The following is a 21,829-nucleotide window of genomic DNA, read 5'->3' on the forward strand; positions in this document are numbered from 1 at the left end:
TCAGAGCCTCTGTTTCCTCAGTGAATAAATGCAAGTATCAAACCCTCTGTCGGAGGACTGGGGTGAGGATTCCATGAATGGAATACACAGGTGTTGATGAAATATGCCCTGGAAGGCTCTCAGTAAATGGTATTTATCATCTTGTGATTTTGCTTCCTGATTGGTGGGCTTCAGTGCTGGAGGTGTCCTCCCGTCCGGAGCTTCTCTGTGGCTCCTGGCCTTGTGTTTTCCACCCTTCACTGTTGGTTCCACCACCCTCCCTCCACAGGAAGCTCTCCCGGACTCCGACGGGGCCAGCTGCTCCCACCGCACCTTTCTGCCGTCCTCCTCGCAGGCTTTGGGGAAACCTATCGGGGCGAGCACTTGACCGTCTTCCCCACGCTTTCCCCCGTGAATAGGATGTGCGTGCATCTGGCTTTTGTTACAGTTCTGTGCATGTGGGTCACATCGAGCTGTTCACTACCAGTGCACAGCAAGGCACTGGAGGAATCTTCCCAAAACCAGTTCAAAGAGGGGATGAGTTAGGGTTTTTCAGGTACAGGAAAGGGGGTCAGGGTCAGAAGCTAAGTCATGGCTGCATGATTTGCTCTCGTCAGGTCGCAATGACATTGGATCTTTGTGAAGAGGGCACGGGCACATTTCTCAATCCTGTGTTGTCTCGAACTCGTCTTGTTCTCTTACGTGCAGGGTCTTCCTGACGTTCTTCTTAGCTGATGCTCAGGAACGTCAGACTTTTGTCTTTTGAGGAGGAAGTCACTGGTCCCCTGGGCACAGGCAGTTGTTGGCGATGTGCTGTTTTCTTACTCCCATAAGCAGGACGGAGAAGGTCTGCTAATGTCCTGGGAATGAGTGCAAAGCAGACGCTACGCTCAGCAAGGGAAAGCATGTATTCCAGCTACTGGCTCACTTCATGGCTGATTCTCCCATGAAGCCAGGCAATTCTTGAGGCCCGAGACCTTGCCGGTCCTGTCAGCAGCATTCCCCTGGCATCCGGAATGACGGATGGATGGATGGGTGGGTGGAGGAGGGCACAGTTAGCCCATATGCTTGGCCTCTGCTCACATTTTAGGGCCACAGGGCCTGAAGCCGTAGGAAAGGAAGCCACCATGTTGTGCTTTTAAGCCTCCAAAATAGATCCCAGCGATTCGGGGCTACACTTGCTGGTGGGAGAAGAGCTTGAGATTTTCATGTAAAGACCACAGCGGGGCCAAATTTTAAAGCTGATCAACCTTAAGAGGACCCAGTTGATGGAAATCACGGGGACTTTGGCAGGGCCCAGTCCTGAGGGTGCTGCAATATCCTGAAAAGTGGTCCAGCAGCCAGGTGGGATGACAACAGCTACCCAGCCTCCTGCCCCCTGTGTCAGCCGGGCCCGTCTCAGGATGGGGGAGGCCTTCCCTGTCTGGGCTTGGGGGGCTCTGGGAAATATTTTTGGGATTGATCCAGCTTGTTTCAGCAAGCATAATAAATCATTTCTCCCATGTATCAACACTTCCAAATCCATGGAAAGATACAGATATATTCAGGGAATATATAAAACTTTCTTTAGAAAAAGTGACTCCTAACAAACTCATTCCTCTTCCTGATCAAAGCTGTCTTTCTGCCTGAGGAACTCCTTATTTTATATAGCCCCCAGAATTTTGGAAATTGTTCAGGATTCATAAATAAAACTGCTAAAATGCTTCCTGTTTTACAAGTTGTCTTAATGTTGATAACCAGAGAATATAAATAGGGCAAGACAGTCTCCCTTATTTCTATAAAATTTAAGCCACCAAATGCCCTAGATCCTACCTAGCCTATTTTCTATATTGAAAAGTTCTTCTGCCTTCTTCCTTTTCTAAATAAAAAATAGACTAAATGTGTATGTGTATTTCTATCAGTATCTATTCAGATTGACACGTGTGACTTCTGGATTTGAGTCTTAAAATCTTCTAGCGGAGTCCCTGGGGTATTGTCTTGTCAGTACCCGGCATGATATTTCGGACAGTCCCTGGGTAGTTTGTACCCAGGGTGTTTTGTCTTGTTTTCCATTGTTGCCTTTGAGTGTTACTTGCGTCTGGAAATTCTTGCAAAAGATAAATAAATCGAAACCTCTCGTTTTCCTCCATGACAACAAAGCAGCAAAGGAGGGCTCTCTGTAGGAGACGGTGGATCCAGAAGGGAGCACTTTCACTTCTACCAAGAGCTTGAATTTCATTATGGTGTTTTATAAATATTGTCTCCTCTGGCACCCACCCCGATTGCCAGCTCGTTGCCAAGGTCTCTGCGGAAGGAGAGGGGGGATCGTTTCTTCTCAGGTGTGCCTGTGGCCCCAAATGGAAACCAATCAAGGTGCGATTTATGTTCATTAAGTGCTTGTCAAAACTGAAAAATTTTCTAATCAACAGCAATCTAGCCGCGGCCCCTGCAATGGCTGGGAGTGTCGCCTCTGCTGCATCGGCCATTTGCCTGTTACAACTCTAGGCTAAAAATCCGCTGATGATTACATTAGGCTAAGCTGCGAAGTAAATGAACCGTGTCTTATTTAGGTGCCACTAGCTTCAGTGTAGCCCTGCCCCGCAGGGCACTTTATAGCGTTTTATAGCTTTAAAATTAGTGTAGCTTCCCATTTGCTGCAGGGCACTGCATGTTATGCCTTTGAACTCAATAAGCAAAGGGAAGGGGGCCTTTTGTTTTTCCCCCTTATTTTTTTCCTTTGCATCTTAGCAATTTTGTTTTGCATCTTTTCCAGACGGCATTTTGCAATAAAAATGTCTGACTACCCTGTACATCCCTCACCACCACCAAAAAAAAAAAGGTGGGGGAGGAGGGAGAAGAAGAAAAAGTAGGAAATGTCAAACATTTGCAGAGGCCAATTTTTTTTTCCTAAGCTGCAAACTGAAAGATAGCTTTGCAGGTGGCCCCAAATGGCTTATCGTGTCAGAACTGTTACCTCAAATGGAAACAACACCTTGACCACCAGAAAGTACCACATAAAATCAGAGGGAAAATATGTCAGTTTTATTGGACAGAAGTAGGAAGGGGAGCATTTCTCGAAGTCCTGCACCCCTCTGACACGCTTCCCACGTCATCTCAGGTAATCCTCAGGACGGTCCCAGGAGGCAGGCTCTGTTAGCAGCTCTGTTTGTAAAGACGCGGAAGTGGGGGCCCAGAACGAGGGGATCACGTGCCCCGGTGCCCACACCTGATGAGGGAAAGGAGAGCGGAGCCCGCACGCTCTGACAGGCTTGCCCTCCAGCCAGGAGAAAGCTGAGTTCTAGCTTCTGAGGACTTCCTTAATTGAGGAAGCCAGGAAATCATGGTCATCAATGACTCTCCTACTATTCATTTGAAACATATCTGATTATATCACTGTAAACTGAGTAATTCCTATGAAACAATGCACAGAGAAAAATATATATGGTGAGACTTCTAAACTCTGCAGATCTAGGTAAAAGTTTAAAGATTAGATGAATTACTTGAAATTTGTGATAGGCAAAAGCTGAAGTGGGAGTTTTTTAGTCGATCTTAGATCAAATTGCAGAAGAAAAGGTGCAGCAAGCAGTAGTGTCCTCAGAGGAAAGGCATGTGTGATTTCTGTCTTGAACGTCTGCTCTATTTCTCAGGACTGCACACTCTATCAGTTTCATCCCAAGGAGTCTGCAGTTTTAAAGGGAAACAGATCGTCTAATGTCATTATAGTCAACATTCTTTGTAGCTCAAACTTTCCAAGATGGAACCACCAGCCCAGTTGTTTGAGGCCATATTTAAGTCTTAAAATACTAGGTTAGAAAGGAATGGTGCTGGTTCCCTGAAGTTCATTGCAGTGAAATTTCCCTGGTGCCTGTTTGGAAGATGCGAGCAGTGATTGAGAAGACACGCGGCCGTTTTCACATCTGTTGCGCCCATTCTGTACAGGCTGGGTTTATCCATGCATGGGTTACAATGGGGCAATATTTGATTTAGACGAAAATGAGAAGACTCTTTCCTTGCAGTGTGAAGCTCAGTAGACTAGGTCAATCAAGAAAGATACAATCAAGAAGTCAGAGGTACATTCATGATTCAGTTTGGAATTTTCTGCTGTTTTGCTTTATATTACAATAACCTATCCCACTGGGCTGATGTTGGAAAGCCCACAAATGTTGGATGCCAGCCTTCGTGGTGCATGGGCAGGAGAGATTGGCCATTGTGTAGCGTCAGGACTCTCCGCGTTCATGACACGTGCCACTGCCAATCCCCCAGAATGGAGTACCAACCTTCCTTTTTACCACGAGCTCTGGTGATTAGCCAGACTCACTAAAGGGTCAAGTCCCATTGTCATTGACTTTGCCTCGGTCACTCTCAGACATCACACCTGCCTGCAGCCTTCTTCCGGTGCCATCCGCAGGTCAGGCTTGCGTGCTGACGAGAGTCAGCCCAGTGGTCCTCCCGCAGGACACTGCAAGGGCAGCGCTGCAGCCTTGTTGGTGGTCGTGGGGAACAAAATGCTCTCCCGCAGGAGTCTTCTCTTTGAAGCTTGCCTCCTGCCTCGCTGTTGTCCTTTGGAGAGAAGCAGAAATTGTTTCCTTGAGTTGCGTGATCTGAAAGGGTGTGGTCTGAAGAGTTTTCATAGTTTTACGGTATTTTTCTAGTATTTGTCAGAGTGTTACTTTCCTCTGTTCCCATAACTATGTATGAGGCTGTTGTTTATTATTCATGAACGCTGGACTTGAGTGCATGTGCTTGGTCTCTTTGAATGGATGGTATTATGTATGTCTTTGTAGATTTGTTTCCTTTGAAAATAATATTAAATGGATTTTGGGAATGGTGGAGTATCTAACAATGGCTTCCCTTACCTATTTTTATTTTGAGCCCAGAAGTGAGTCTTTTTTTACAAGGCACTTAGACAAACTGCTGTCTTCTCTTTGAACCTGGCCAAAGTCTTGAGAAAATAGGGTACGATTAGTTATTCTTTTCCTCCTGGAGGACACAAATAAATCTGAAAAACATTGGCAGTGTCCGTGCATGGGACCAGCTCTGCACTCTGACCCAAGTGTGTGCATAAACACACACACAGCCATTAGCTGGTTTTTGAACCTGAAGCAAGCTAGACTCACAGTTCTCAAACCTTTTGGTCTCAGGACCCCTTTACATTCCTAAAAATTATCGAGGATCCCAAAGAGCTTTTGTTTGTATGGATTATATCTATTGATATTTATAATGTTAGAAATTAAAACTGAAAAAAAATTTAATATTTATGTGGTAGTTCATTTCAATAACGATGTTTAACTCATCACATGTTAACATAAATAACACTTTTTATGAAAACTATATTCTCCTCCCTCCCCCCAAAAAAATTTGTAAGAAGAGAATCATTATTTTACACTTGTCCAAATCTCTTTGATGTCTGGCTTAATGAAAGAGGGGTGGATTTTCCTATCTGCTTCTGCCTTCCATCTGTTGCAATATGTTGCTTTGGTTGAAGTATATGAAGGAAATCCCACATTACACAGACATGTATTTGGAAGAGGGAGGAGCATTTTAATAGCCATTTCAGATAATTATGGACATTCTTCTTGAATAGTATAGCAAAACTCAACATATGATAGTTTCTTAAAGTTTAGTGATGCACTACCAATCTGAAACCATATTACTAAATTTTTCCTCCTCTGTTAAATTAAAATCCATTGAACTCTTTTGCACTTTGAGTGGATCTTTTATCCATGCATATTGTAATACCATGCATTTGTCATTTGGAAAATATTGTTTCAATAGGCTACGTAGATTTTAAAAATGTTGACACATAATAACCAAAAAAAAATCTCATTCGTTAATATTGCCACCAGCTTTGTCAAGAAAAGTCTTTAAGTATCTGGAAGCTGGCAGGCTGACAGTGAGGGATGCAAGTTTTTCAAAATTCTACTTTTTGCTAGAAAACTTAAATTTTGTCATTGGCCACAAGTACTGTTACCTGTTTTCCTTGAGCACTGGGCTCACTTTGTGCAATTTCAAGAAGGTATCTGTCAAATACCCAAGACTGAATAATAATACTCTGTCTAGGCCTGACAGTCATTCTTTCCAGTAAGAATAGTGTCCCATTAAAAAAAAGTGGCTACTTCAGCTTGCAACAAAAACAATTGCAGGAAGGCTTCATGCATACTTCCCGTTACATCACACAGAAGATTAAAGGATGTGTACTCAAGGGTTGAAATTTTTAAAAATCGATACCTTTTTTTGGTTTATCAAGAACTTCTTAAGTGAAACTGGTTTTGGGTTTTTTGTTGTTGTTGTTTTGTTTTACTTGGAGGACTTGGCAGCGACTTATTCTGCTGGTGCAGTTTGGTGCCCCTGCCTTCCTTCCCACGAAACCACCAGCAGTTCCCCCTCCATAGCTTTGCATCAGCAACGCAGATGCCAGCAAAGCGAAAAAAGGCAAATGACGTCTTCATATTATTTTGAAAAATAGTATTGAACTCATGGGCTCCCGAAAAGGATGCTGAGGACGACACTTTGAAGCCTGCTGAGCTGGATTGTGCAGCAAGGAAAAACCCACTTAGACTGGCCGTGTTGTAAAGACCAGAGCAAAATTCAGTCTGCCCTACGAGTTATCTAAAAGATTACATATCCATGTAAAATATTAAATTTCTTAACATTTAAATACACTTAGAGACCAGAACTTCCAGGGAAAACCTAATTGGAACAAAAATTCTCATTTTTTTTTTTTTTTTCATCATTGAATTGTGGAAATCTGGAGTCTTAATGCTTTAAAAAAAAAAAAAAGTATATGTAAGAATGGCATGACGTTGATTGCATTATCTATGCTTGAAGAGTGCTTACGCCCTGTCAGATTTTCAAAGCCTGGTGCCTCATTCCGGTGATCTAATTTTGAGATGCCAGTCATATAGTTTATGCATTTCAGTGTAGCTTGAAGATCTTGTTAACTGCTTTTCGTACCCCTGTGAACACATCAGCAAATCATCTTTCACCAGACAGCCAAAGGTAACTCCGGATGCGAGGCAGGGAGAATCGATACAGTAAGGGTATTTTTAGGAACTCTTGATGGATGGCTGCATTTTGAGCTCCCCTCAAGGGCCAGCTGCCCCTGAGCTGACTAAGATGGACTCGCAGTGGCTGAGAACTGTACACACGTCCCGAGCCCCAGCATCTCCTAGACCGAGATGCACGCACACCCCTTTCTCTTTGTACTTTTGGGGAGAACTCATGTGTTTTTCACATAAGCCTAAGAATGGTGTTTCGATGGGGATTTTGTACCACCCTCCTTGCTGGAGCGAAGCGTTTCCCAGCTGATGCCTCTCAGTCCCGAGAAGTAACACATCCCCACGCCATGTGGGGACCACGTCGTCCAGCCGCAACCCGATGAAGCCGTCGTCTCGGGAGCTGTCTGGCACTCCCAGGCAGCACCCCCAGAAACTGGGAGCCGCGTTAAGCTGTGCTTCTGTCAGCAAGCTGAGATCCCTGGGTCTCTGACACAGCCCTCGATTGCTAGCAGGTTTCTCTCATTGCACCTCATTTGCATCTGGGACATCAATTAGCATGTTTGTTGAGGCTAATTGAATGAAACTCAATCATAGCTCTTAATTGCTTGACTATGTGAAAAGAAATCACATTAATGCAGCTAATTAAGTGTACGGCAATAGATGCAACATAATTAGGAGCGAAATGTGAAAAACAAGAGATGGCAAAGGGGCAGGAGCAGGGTTGCCAGGGACAGGGATGCAGTTTCCAAGCCCTCAGCGTGTTCAGGAACGGGTCCCCCTGCTCCAGCGCCTGCTCGGAAAAAATAATCCGCGTGATGAGCGTGGACAACTTGAGAAGAAAAATGCAAATAGGTTTGCAATTACTCCTTTTTCAAGCTGTTGAGGGGCAGGAGATGGCGCCTCTGGGGGGGGCGGGCTCTTGAGTAGGCCCTGGGGACTTGTTAAGTGCTGTTTAAAAGTACTTGGCTTTGAATTACCCTCATGCCTTGTTAAAGGATTTTTCCCCTTTTATCTTCGATCAGCATTTTCTACAACTAACGTGGTGAAGGATAGTATCTGTACCATTTGCATATCAAAATCAGGCGTGCTGTCTCTATTTTGCTCAGCAAGGTCCAGAAGACAGGGCTGCCAAGCTGCATGTCCCACTTCTGAGGAGGTGACTTTGTTTGGTGGTTGCAGCTTTAATTCCTCAAATACCAAGCTGGGGAAAGATGAAAAGAATGAGCACTTTTTCAAAAAGGAAAGCCTGGTGTAGTTTCTCTCTGTAGAAGGAAGCCACAGACTAAAAGCGTCTCTGCGTTCCACCTATTTGTACAGGACTGTCCTTGATTGGGAAATGTGTTTTGTAAAGTTGTTTTTTGTTTTTTGTTTTGTTTTTGTTTTTTTTAATGTAGTGGCTTGAAATTTAAGAGTTGGGAAATTTATATTCTGATTCATACAACTGGTTCTTCTGAAGTTTCAGTGTCTAACTCAAGCAAGGAAACAGATCCCCCGGCCCATGCTGAGCTAAAGATAAATGTGTTCACTTGCCACATGCAAATCGGGGGAGCAGACACTGGTACATTTCTATAATAATTTTAAATAAAATATCATAGTTATTGTATGTTAAAACATGCCTATTAAAAGAGCCCCTACTGAGGCTCAGCCACTATCTGATTAGCCTCATCTCAGAGCCCATAAGCAATAAATGCTCAATTACACTCCTGTTATTGTATTTTAATTTGTTAAGAATTGGCATTAAAGAAGAAAGTTGATATTTTCAAAGGAGTAACTGTGCAAGAAGGAATTCATTATTTACAAGCATTAACTTTGATTTTGGTACTTGGTTTGCATATTTTCAGTAGATGTTAGGGAAGTAAATTAAAGATGCTTAAGAGCAACCATTTTAAAAAGAAATCCTTGACCATCGGCCGAAGAGCCCTCTTTCCTTGGATGTGCCTGTTACTTGCCATCGTCCGTACATTCAGGACCGCACCATCCCAGGGCTCCTGTATTTCCTCCAGTCCCTACCCTACTTCCCTGTGCTTTAACCTCATCTCATAAGAACTTTCTTCCCGTCTTTGGGCCATATCCTTTCCAAGCCACAGCTTTCTGCAGAGTTGATGATAGCAGAGGGCAATTTCGGAGTCTGGTGTCAGGGTGCAGGCGCATCTCAGCCATGACCTGTGAGGTCAGATTTGCTGTTCCCAGCCCCGACAGCCTTCCCCCTCCCGTAGCCCACCTTCTACAAAAAAGAAGAGAAAACACCGCCCCTGACTTTCCCGCACGCTGGCCGTCTCCCACCCGCCTGGAGGGTGTCGGGCCACCCCACAGCGTAGCGGGCTCCCGAGCCGTCCGGGAGATGAAGGCGACAGTGCAGGGCGCTCAGCAGCTCTGCTCCTGGCTGCGGGGACTGGCAGCAGAGGTGCAGGTGGCCGGTCGCCTGCTGGACTGGCCTCAGTGTCCCCTCTGAAGGGCTGGGCTGAATTTGCCCCCAGGGGAGCGAGCTCATCTGTTCCCCATTTGTCTTGAGCCCTCTGTTCCTCCTGGTTGGAACCTCAGTGCCTGGGCTCTCCTCCTGCCTGTGCATCTCCCTGATGGGGAGCTGGGTGGCATCGTCGTGACGGGCGTCTGTCGGAGCTTGGCTTTGGGGCCCGGTGGCCCTGGACCTCAGTCCTGGCTTATCCACGCATTAGCCTTGTGACCTTGGGCAAGTCACTTGATGCCTCTTTTGCCAGTTCCCACTTCCTACAGATATTCTGAAAATTAAACCACATCGTCCGTTGTGCCTGGCCCATTGCTCATCCTCAGTAAATGCTAACCATTGTTTGCATTTTTAATAAAAATAGAATATGACTGTCATGTCTATACTTGACACACTCCTTTCCACCCCTTGGGGTGACAGCCACAATGCCGTATGTACCACTTGCCAGAAGTTTATTTCCCATGAGCATTTTTATTTTTTCAGATGTATCACTGTATGCCTCTTCCAACTCTGTTCTCGTTGGCCCTCATAACTGCTCCCCGTCTCTTTCTGTGTTTGTTCGGAGACTTTTTTCTGCCCCTCGAGTCCCTTCTGCTTGGTTTCCTCACACGTGCTCTGTGTGCTCCTGCCACAGACCTTTGCACTTGCCACTCCTTTGTCCTGGGAGGTGTCCCCACGCTCACTGCTCGCTGCCTCACTCCCACCAGTTTTCAGCCTGACCGTCACCTCTTGAAAGAGACCATCCCCGATCTTCCTGTCAAAAATTACTCCCCAATCTGGATCCTCCTTACCAGGCATTCCAGTTTGCTGATGCTGCCCGGATGCAAAACACCAGAGATGGACTGGCTTTTATAAAAGGGAGTTTATTTGGTAACATAGTTACAGTCTTAAGGCCGTAAAGTGTCCAAGTTAACACATCAACAATCTGGTACCTTCACTGGAGGATGGCCAATGGCGTCCGGAAAACCTCTGTTGGCTGGGAAGGCACGTGGCTGGCGTCTGCTCTAAAGTTCTGGTTTCAAAATGGCTTTCTCCAAGGATGTTCCTCTCTAGGCTTCAGCATCTCAAAAATGTCACTCTCAGTTGCTCTTGGGTGCTTGTCCTCTCTTAGTTTCCCCAGAGCAAAAGTCTGCTTTCAAAGGCCGTCTGCAAAATGTCTCTGTAAGCTGCAGCTCCTCTCTCAGCTCCTGTGCATTCTTCAAAGTGTCCCTCTTGGCTGTAGCAGCTTGCTCCTTCTGTCTGAGCTTATATAGTGCTCCAGTGAACTAATCAAGGCCCATGCTGAATGGGCGGGGCCACACCTCCATGGAAACTATCCAGTCAGAGTTATCACCTACAGTTGGGTGGGTCATATCTCCATGGAAACACTCAACCAAAGAATTACAATCTAATCAACACTAGTACATCTGCCCTCCCAATATTGCATCAAAGATAATGGCATTTTGGGGGACATAATACATTCAAACTGGCACATCAGGCTTAGCTTTTTCATAGCACTTTCACTACCTTATAGTATGTTTGCTTATTAATTTTGTACGTCTGTGTCAGTCACTAAAACTTACGCTCCAGGAGGGCTATGGAAACAAATGAAGAACACCCAAAAGGCACAAAGCTATTGATTCAGTTTCCTGCAGCAGGGGAGTCAGCCACCATCACTTACGTTTCTCAGAGACTCAAAGGCTAGCAGGGGAGTGGGAACACTTTAGAGGGGGCAGGGAAGGCTTCAGGCCCCCCCTGGTTGGAGGCTGGCCAGCTGGAGGTGGGGTGTCTTGTGTGATTGGTTAGGCAGCATCTTCAGCTTTCTCCAGTTGGTCCTAAGTTGGAAGCAGGGGTTAAAAATTAGGGATGCTCTCAGTTATGGACCAAGTCCTATCTGTTTGGGGTCAGTTGTTACAGGGATTGTGGTTTGACTTCCTGCCGTGTTTGCTGTAGCCAGGCGTGTAGCTTCCTGGGCTGATCGACATGGGTGGTGGCCCAGAGTTTCCTGGTCATCTGTATGTTCAGTCTCACAGTCCCCCGACTTGGACATTCTCTTGCTTGCAGGGAAAGCTAGAGAGCCAGAGCTTTACCAGTTGTCTTTCTAGTCAGCTGTGTGAGCTTCTTGACCTTTCTGTCATTGTATCATCACAGCAATCAACTGACAAGAGAACAGCTGCCTAGAAGCAGCTAAGACTCACCCTTGTATCAGGATCTTTACTTTTTGTTTCCTTTTGTGCTGTTCCCTTCACCTCTCAGCAAACCAGTGACTGCTTCTCACCCCTGTCACCTCCCAGAGTATGGATGATCTCCTGTGATGAGCGGGTCCACCGTCTATTTCCTGAAAGTCTCAGAGATTGTTCTCTTGGCTCTCACGCCATTTTTTTGGTGTTCTTTGTGGCTTCATGGAGGCACTTAGGCCAACTTTCTCATCTCTTGGGCTCTGGGACTGTGAACCCTTGCATTCTGCTTTCTAAGGCCCTGCTCCCTGGATTTTGTCTACTTATCTCTCTGCACCAGTTAACCCAGTTGGTTGGCAGTGATAGGCAAACAGTCCCCTTTCCAATCTCCCAGCGTCTGTTGCCACCAGACTGCTCATTCGTTTGGCAGTTCTTCTGAAATTGCATTGACCCAGGCTTAATCGCTTATGTTGACGAACACAGGTTTACTTTGATCCCCCTTTAGGTTCTTGAGGGGGTCCACAAGGCTCCACCAAGGATCTGCTTGTTAATCTTTCTCGCTTAGTCTTAAAACACTTGTAATTAATTTGTCCTGAAGTGATTTAGAATACATCCTTTCTTAATGTGCAGTGTCAACATAACATTGTATGTGCAAACTGCTTAAAATACTGTCCACAGACAAGAGGGATCGTTACCAAAAAGTGCACTAAAGGATTAGTAACCTCCTAATTTGTCAAGAGCCCCTCACCCTGGTGCTCCATTGCCTTACCAGCCTCCTGGCCTTTCCTGCCCACCAGACTCTTGTTAGGTGTTCTTTAAACTCCATGGGTAGGTTGTTAAGAACCTCAGCATCTTGTCACTTCCCTGAAGGCCCCTGATAACTGCTAATCAGTCATCTCCAAGGAGTAGACAATAGCAAGGTCATTATTCTGAGTGCATCTGAAGGAGCATAATACTCCAAAGAATAACACTTTCTTTTTTTTAACATCCAGCTATTATATGCCCATCTGTGATCTCCATATATTTTCAGTTCCACACCTCCTTATCTTTCAGTCATCTTCCTAGTTCCTAAGAAACTGCTGGCCCTTTTGTTTATAGTTTTCACCTGAATTCCCACCAGATAGCCTCAGACTTCATCTAAATGTTTAATGGTATTCCTATCTGAGCCAGAAGAATTATTGCAAAATAGTTTCCTACTCCATGGAATTTTACCTAAAACTTACAGGACTGTCCCAGGTTCCCAGTGTACCATCTAACAGCCAGAGTTCAAAAAAGAAAATATGTATGTGTATACTTACTTTCTCCCGCTGGCTTGCCACCTCCACGGGGGAAGCTGTAGTGTCTCCGTGCACGTGCAGTGCCTGGGTTAGTTCAGGACACGGAGCAAAGCTCTGCGTTAAATGTGACGGTGACGACATTGATACTACACAGATAAAAGCCTCTTTATTGTTAAAGCGCTCCCCAGAGTGGAAGCGTCAGAGGATCCCAGCTCCCGAGGTCTAATAGAAGCTGTTGTCCTCCATCCTAAAAGATCTCTTTAATCTCTCTTGGGTGTTTAACACTTTGGACAGGATTACATGCAGAACGTTCACGGCAAAGAGATCGATCTCCTGAGAACCACCGTGAAGGTCCCGGGGAAGAGGCCCCCCCCGAGCCACATCGGCCTGCGCACCCATCTCCAGCCCTAAGACCAACGGCCTCTCCAAGGATGTAAGCGGCTTGCACATCTCGCCCAATTCAGGTAAGCTGGCGGCAGGCACACCCGGGAAAGTCAGGCGCCGAGACGGATGCGTGGCGTTGGCTTGAGGTCCATGCTGAGCTCTTCAGGCTAATCAGAGACCTTCCTGTTATGCTGGAGTTTAAGGCTTAGAAACCTCGCATCCCTTCTCAGCGGGTCATTTCCTCCTCACCTGTGGGGACATCGCTGCCAACAAGCCCATGGTTGCACTTTGAGTCATCGCTGCAGAAACCAAACTGCTAGCCTATCCCTGGGTTGGGTAGTTGAAAGTAGAGTGTTACACCTGGCTGGGTATAGAAGGGCACCACACAAGACCTACGTCAATTATTTAAGTATCAAGGGTTAGTATTAACTAATTTCGAGTAACTGTATACGAAAGTAGAAAAACTATTTTGATCAAGATTTAAAGAAAACAATGTGACCTATGTAAGATGTAAATTCTCTCGTTTTTATATTTAACTGTCATCTGTCATTCTTTAATGCAACTTCAGTTTGCTTTATTTCTTTTTTTAAAGGAGAGTTTTTTCTTTCCATTCAGGATTAGAGAAAGTTAGTGTTCTCATAATTAGATGCGTTTAGAAACTCCTGACCTTGGTGCAGTTATGAGCCATTCAGGGTGTTACTGTGCAGTTGTGAGAGTCTTTGAAAGCGATGCATTCTGATCTCAATGATTGCATTCCTGTGACTGGGTACTAGAGAAAAGGTGTTAAGAGCTGCAGAGTCCTGCCGGTAACACTTGACTCCTTCAGCACGTCTCATCCCTTCAAGAATCTTAGTAACGATTTCTCTAGCAAAAAATCCCTTCCTTCCTCTGACTATGTCCCGTCTTCTGCAGCGGTTTCTAGCCTATACCTCTGCTTCTTAAAGATGCATAATTTTTCAGAAACCCTTATGGAACATTAAGTGCTTTTAAAGAGGGATAATGCGGACATCGGAGTCCTATGGAATAAAAGGCATTGGTTGTTGAAAGCAGGCTCTTAAACAAGTAGCCAGAATTTGAGGTTCTCAACCCAGGCTCTCCTGCGTGGTGCTGGGTGACCCTGGGGAGGCTGCTGAGCGGGTCTTTCTCACCACGTTAGGCTGATCCTGCTCAGTCTAACTCTCACGGAGGTGTGATACCAGGTAAGATAACATCTGTGGAAGTGCGGAGGAGTCTAGGGGAGTATATAAAATGTAAGCTGCTGGTAGCAATTGAGACAAAAATCGGCTTTCTGCTAACAGAGATCAGTGCATTCCAAAAGGTGGGAAGATCGTTCTGCCTGGTCTCTCATAACCTGCTGATCTTTCTTGCTTGCTTGCTTTCTCTCTCTTTCTTTCTTTCTTTCTTAATGATTATTGCATTTATTACGTTTAGAGTATGCAGTGATTAGATCACAGAACAATAAATATGTACCATTAGGAAAAAGCAAAGATGAAGCGAGGAACTGAGCCCCGTTCCCACAGTGCTAGCGAAGTAGACGTGTAAGGTCTTCGTGAAACACCTTGAATAACACACAGGACAGCAGAGCTCCTGGGTCCCCCTCCAGTCCCCAGCCTGACGTTGGCCTCAGCCTTGGCGTCCTGCCCCTCCAGCCCTGTAAACTGAACCCGAGGGTGTGTGCTAGCGTCATGAGAGAGGAAGAGAGAAAAGAAGCGCCCTGGAAAGAGGAAAAAAAGAAAATCTGCAATGAATAAAAAGCCAGTGTCTTCAGCACTTTATATTTAATCATTTGTTTAAAAAATATTGAGAACCTGCTCTGGGCCAGGAATTGCATGCTCTGTGGGTACAGGTCCGAGAGCTCCAGAAGGTAGATCCCGACAAGGCAGTCCCCTTCTAACATGTCACACCACATCTACCCATTTGTCCTATTGAACAAGCACCCACGGAGTTCCTCCTGGTGCCAGCTCCGTCCCGGGCCCTGGTGGCACAGAGGAGTACGATGCAGCCTGTCCTTTCAGAAACCTACCCCTCCGGCGGGGGAGAACGACAGGCAGACAGATGCAGCCTCGGGTAGCAGACCACCGTCGGGGTTCATGAAGAGTGGCCTGGGGCCCAGTGACGACAGGGTCAGCTCCACCCTGGGAAGCAGGGCATGGCTTCAGGGCGCGGGGGATGCCATGCTGGCATTGAAGAATGGATGGGAATTTGCCAGGAAAACCGCCTGAGGGAGCGGCACCAGTGACTGGAAGAAGAGAAGGACATGGAAGACTTCAGACTTTGAACTTCTTAACCTTGAGGCTTATGTTCTTTGGTGCTGAGCTGCCATCGGCCGTGCAAGGAAAATGTAATGTTCGATAATAAACAGCAAATGCAAAATGCCAGATAAGCCACATCATACAAGGGCCTCTGCTAAGGGAGTGTGTCCTCGGTGCAGAGTTTCACGGCCTTTGGGATGGCTCTTAGGCGAAGGGGAGGGTTTGGGGCACCGTGGAAATGTCTTTTCTGTGACCCCCACCCCTTAGTTCCTCACAGCACACCTCTCCACGCCTAAGCTGCGTCGGCCCCATAAAGGGAGCCCAGTCAGTTTGCCGCCCTCTGGGTCTCAGGTGAGGCGGGGAGGTGGGAGGGTGGCGTTGGCTGGAGCACAGCTGAGCCACTCGTGGTCGGCTTGCAGGTGAGGTCACCAGCTGGTGACCAGGAGAGCGACCGGTCCTCCAGGCTGCGGGCGCGCCTTCCCTGCTGCTGTCCGCATGAGCCTCAGGAGATGAGTCTAAGCCGCGAGGAGAGGCCACTTCATCAAAATGCTGTGAAAATTTGATTTACGTGGGCCTCACCTAAACCTGAAAATGAATCTGCAAAATAATTAACTCTTTTCTTGTCTAAGAAATCAAAGCATTTTGGTGGGCTTCAGTTTTTATCATCTAAATTGTTCTTTGGAAGTTGAGTTTCCTGGATGTAAAGTCATTGTTGGCGGAAGGCTCTCCCACACGAGGAGGGCCAGCACACCAAAGCAAACAGGAAGTAGCAGTGCGGCTGTTAAGGAAGGGAGGTTTAGTTAAAAATAGGTGTTAGGTGTTTTAGTTATTTTAGCGTTATTTGCCAAAGAACTTAACCTATGACTAGCCCATTTCCTTACTCTCGACTCTTTTAATTCTGCTGTTGTTTTAGAGTTCTGGGTTAACTGGAGATGTTTGTTTCTTTTTTATCTCTCATTTCTTTTTTAGTCATTTCCTTAGCTAATTGCTCAGTGTTTTGGTACCTTTCCTTGTAGTAAATTTTTCATTCATCTAAACCAGATGTATGTGTGTACCTAAATCTGTGCCCAACACTTAACATTTCCTTGGAATACAGGTCCATAAATGGAGTGCCTTAGTCAATGGAGATAATCATTTGTCAGGTTCTTGATACATATTTCCAAATTCACTTCTAAAAAAGTTGTGTACACAATCACCTTCTGTCCATAAAGTGAGTACCCATTTCACCCACAGACTTGCTAGCACTGATGTCATTTTTAGAATCTGTGCTAATCTGATAAACAACAAAAATATCTCATGGCTTTGTTTATTTTTATTTCTCTGGTAGTGAGGTTGAACATCTTCTCATGTTTATTTGCCCATACATAGTCATGCACATTTCTTATTTTATTAATTGCTGATGTGTATCCTTTGCCTGTTTTTGTACTGGGGACGTATCTTTATCTTATTAGTATGCAAGAACTCTTTGTATATTGAGAATCTTAATACTTTATAATATGTTATGCACATTTTATCTAGTTTATTATTTGCTCTTAAAATTTTATTGTGCTTATTTACATACAGAGGTTTTTCCCTTTTTTATATATAATCAAATCTTAAGTCTTTCACTTCAATGGTTTTTACGTTAGCTACTTAGAGAAAGCCTTTTTTTTTTTTACATTTTTTATTGTGAACTATATATACAGAACAGTTGTAACTTTCAAAGTACAATTTAACAAGTATTTAGAGAGCAGATTTCAAAGAATGTTATGGGTTGCAGTTCCAGAATTGCAGTAATTTCCTTATTGTGAAATACAACATACATACAGAAAGGTGGTGACTTTCAAAGTACAATTTAATGAGTAGCTGTAGAGCAAATTTGAAAGAATGTTATGGGTTACAGTTTCACCATTTCAGTTATTTCCAACACACTAGCATCTAAAAAATAGTAATTATACAACAGTTCAGTATTCTTAATCCTTCGTTAAATCCCATCTTGTCTGTTGCTACCCCTTCCTCTCATTTAACCACTTTCCCGATCTTCAGGGAACCCTAACTTGTTCATATTGAAAAGGGGCGTCGACATTATGGGGAAAGGGGCTGCATCTGCTTGATGTTCTAGAAGAAGCTGCTGCTTCTGGATTCTGGGACCTGTCTGGCTTAGGAACACTATGGAGGATTCAAGTTTCTAAAAAATAAACTTAGTGAATGAAACTTTTATAGAGTCTCAGATAGGGATCTGGGTATTTCAGAATTACATTTGAGATATCTAGCTGGAGCTTGCAGAGAAAGCCTTTTATAATCCTAAAATTAGAACACAATTCATACATGTGTTTTTCTGTTTTACTATTTTGTTATTTTTTCTTTTTCCTTTTTTTCCTATTTAACGCCTTAATCTACTTTAAATTTCTTTTGATCTATTGTATGAGATAGAAAAAGTTTTTTTCCATATAGATAGCTAATTGTCCTTTCTCTCTTTTTTTGAATTTTTTTCCTTTCCCTATTAATTCTCTATGTCACCTCTGACGTACAACTACATCATTTAATAAAATTAGGTATGTTTCTGGGCTTATGAATCTCTTCCATTGACCTGCTGTTACCACATTGTCTTACTTTATATAGATTTACCACATGGTCTTAGAATTCTGACTCAGTTTACAGCTGGTAGTGTAACACAGTCTTAAAGATTTTTTGAAAAAATTACTTGGGAATCTACTCCAGCAAAACAAAACAAGAAACCCTAAAGAAGAAGATGAATCCAAAAGAGATGTAGGTATTCAGGTCTGGTTAAATTCCCCCTTTCCCATCACAGCTTACCCGTCCTCCAGGTCACTGCCCCTCTAGCATGAGGGTGAAATGGGTACTCGCTTTATGGACGGAAGAGGATTTTGTTTAAAACCTTTTTAGAAGTTAATTTAGAAACACATATCAAGAACCTGACAAATTATTATATCCATCGACTGAGACACTCCATTTATGGACCTATATTCTAAGGAAATATTAAGTGTTGTGCACAAAGATACAGGTACACACACATTGTTTCCTTTCCTTCGGCCCAGAACTTCAGCTGTCTTGAGTTGTCCTTCAGATGGTTGTCCACCAGAAGCCACATACTAAAGTATCTGCCCAGTTTTAATTTCCAGTGTACTTCCAGAGAAGGCTGTAAAGTAACAAAAATCATCTTCTGACATGAGATTCTGGCCGGGCTGATTTGGTAAAATTGAATCCACACATCACAGCCTACAGAGTTGTATTAGCTTTAACAATTATTTTGGCATTTAAGCAGAGAGCAGGAAAACATAATGGCCATGAGTAGGGGCTTTGGGGTCAGAAACACTGAACTGAATCCCATCTTAGGAGCTTGTGCCAGTTCTCTCCAAGCCACAACTTCTCGTCTTTGAGACGGGGAGGCAGTGCCTGCCTCTGTGTTCTTTGAGGATAAACACCGTGGGTCTTGATAGCTGTGCTCGTCACTGGTGAAGGAAAGGAAGGAAGATGGGAGAGAATTTCTGTTTTTGAGTTAATTTCTTAGATGTTGTGTTTGTTTATGTGGCCTTTGAGTAGATTCAATGAACCTAATGGGTTAGAATTCATAAGCTAGGGCTTCCCAGCACCCAGCATTCCTGAGCCGCCGTGGCCGTGGGCGGGCTGCCCACCGGTGCTCCTGGGGACATCCTGGCTTGCCACACCACACTCTGCCCCGTTCTCTCTGTCCCATCGTCACGTTATTCCTACCTTCCCCGTAGCTCCCGATTCTGATATTTTGTTCTAGATGACAGATACCGTCTTGTCTCTAAAGCTGGCCTTTTTTAGGTCTTTGCAACTGCTAATGTGTTTTTATTCTAACAAGATCAATACCCAGACCTTGATAAAACCTTCCCCCTTCTCCCTCCACCTCCCCTCGCTTTGGGCCTCCAGTGGTTTAAAAATATTAAAGCCCTCGGGAGAGTTGGAGCTGATTTTCTGGGGAGGGCAGGGCTGGGGTGGGAGGGAGGCTGGATCTCAAATGTGTTTTGAGTATTGAGCTGCCATTGACATCTAAAGTCTCAACCATGCTGTTTTCCTCCACACTTCAGCAATCAGGACATCCAGCAAACCCATAAAAAACCAAACTAATAGCATGAATATTCAGTGACCTGGAATACTAATTATTGTCATGAATATTAATGCGATCGGACTGGCTTGTTCCTCTCCCCTCTCCCCCGTCCTCTTCCTCCCTCCCTCCCGCTCTCTCTTTCCACTTAGCCGGCTCTGAAGATGGGTCATAACGAGAGCACTTAGGAGGGAGCGCTCTCGCCGTGACGGGGACTGGGGTAATAAGGAGAGCTTGATTAACGCGGCGCTCTTGGGGGAGACATGAGAGGCTCCGCGGGGCCCGTTGGGGGGCGGCGGCGCGGCCCCGGCGCTCTGTTGCTGTTCCCGGAGATTAATGAGGCCTAAGAGTGCATTAGGAGCAGTGACAAAGGTTTGATCTAATGGGCTCAGTCATTTTTCCTTTGAGTGACAGACGCACAGAAGTAATTGGCTGTGCAGAATGGCAGCTCATTGGCGGTACTTAAGGATACATTATCCCCGTCGCGTGGCCTGCGGAGGCTGTTTATCAAAACTGCTCACACTGCAGACATGCGGTCGCTAGGCCGCCGCTGCAGCGGTAATAGCTATTAAAAAAAGGAAAAAGAAATCACACCGCATCCAGACCGGGTCCGTTGTTGTCGCACAGAAACAAAGTTTTTCTTTGTTTAGTTTCAAACGGTCTAGAAATCGTTGTAAGGACTCTGGAGCCTGATCTGTACCCCGGGGTTGGCGTCCGCACGTGTCGGTCGCCTGTTTGCCAAGCAGCATGCGGTTTCTGGAGCGGCAGGCCCAGGCCACCCTCGCTGGCCCACTCACTCCCGCACTCTGGGCTCTGTTGGACCTTGTTGACAATGTTTAACCTTCCAGTGGATCAACTGGGTGCTTTTGTGAAGCACCCTTCTGGTGACTTAGTACAGCGGTTGCAAACTGAAGCCCTGTTGGTTGAGAATTAATTTTCTAAGAAATAATCCGGAACCCGGCACCGGATGATAGCTGCTTCCATAAACAGGTTCCAGTAGAGTCAGTTTGGGTGCCTATTCAATAACTTTTTTTTTTTTTAGGGGAAGAAAATAAGTGTTTTCTGCATTCTTTTAAACTAAAATTCAGTAATAGTTAGCTAAAGCTGAAATTAAAAGGCATAAAAGGCACCAAGTTAGTATTATTTTACCATTTACTAGAGCTGTGACTTCTTCAGCTTTTATGAGAAATGCATTCTTATTATTAGTTGTTTCTCTGTTTATTTCTTCCACTGAGATTTGGGCAAATTTATGTTACGTTGTTTCCATCATTAAATTGTAAACTCTTTAAGGCATAGGCCATTATTCTCTGTTATCTTCTCTTAGTTATGTGATCTAGCAATTACTTTTTCATTAAGTAAATATTGCTAATATCCTTCACGTCCTTCAGGTAGCAGTGCCTCCACGGTAGTGTTCTGTGGTCAAAAAACAAATCAGAATCAAACCTTCCAATTTAAGGCACCCTTCAGTTATTTGAACTCCAAATGGAACACTCTTTTGTAAGAACTGACAACAGTAACGCTATTCTTGATATGATTTCAGTAAAAAACCATGAGTTGTACATCTCTATGGTAACGGAATACCTATATGTAAATAAAAGTTGTTTTTGAAACTTTTTTTCTGTCCTCAAAAATTTGAATGTTCGGTGAAGAATAGCACTTCTGTTAAAATGATGTGTTCAAGACCAGCGTAATGATCATCAGGAGAAAAACTTTGAGAAAGAGGAGGGTGCCAAGAAGGAGCTCAGTAAATTGTCCCAGTGGCCTTCCTGAAGGTAGCAGGTTGCAGGCACTGGGACTCGGCTGGAAACCAGCCCTTGGGGACAGAACTCCACCTTTTTGTGCTGGAATCGAGCCCGTGATTAGTCTCCTTTCTTCATTCTCATTTCCTCATTGGCAGAGGAGAATTTGTCAAAGTAAGGTGACATTTTACCACCACCACCCTCACACACACCTTGGGGCCTGTCGTTTAGCAGTTACAACTCCTACAGAGAGTGCGTGTCTTTCCATGGTGTTTCTCATGAGTAGTAAAACCCAGAAACATCCCAACCAGCTAGCAAATCCTCCTCCTCCGTGTCACAGATCTCTGGGCAAGAACAGGCCTCGGTGACGCTGCATGGTTGCCATATGCAGTTGTGAGGGATCAGTGGGTGAAGGAAAAATGAGCTGGTGAGGACAGAGCTGTGTGGCCACCGTGGACTTCTCTCAGCAAGGGGGGTAAAATGTGGTGGTCATCAGAAAACTCAGGTCCCACCCTGTCTCTCCCCTCAA

At 44.9% G+C, this 21,829-nt stretch overlaps 1 protein-coding gene across 1 annotated transcript in view; it reads left to right on the forward strand.

Annotated features, from left to right (window-relative positions):
- Nucleotides 1-21,829, forward strand: part of AGAP1 (ArfGAP with GTPase domain, ankyrin repeat and PH domain 1) — a 434,418-nt gene that overhangs the window by 226,137 nt on the left and 186,452 nt on the right. The window contains 2 exon segments of the mRNA XM_037850014.1: nucleotides 13,148-13,216; nucleotides 13,218-13,317. Coding sequence (XP_037705942.1) covers nucleotides 13,148-13,216; nucleotides 13,218-13,317 — 169 coding nt within the window.

This window comes from Choloepus didactylus, chromosome 9 (assembly GCF_015220235.1).
Source record: "Choloepus didactylus isolate mChoDid1 chromosome 9, mChoDid1.pri, whole genome shotgun sequence".
NCBI lineage: Eukaryota > Metazoa > Chordata > Mammalia > Pilosa > Megalonychidae > Choloepus > Choloepus didactylus.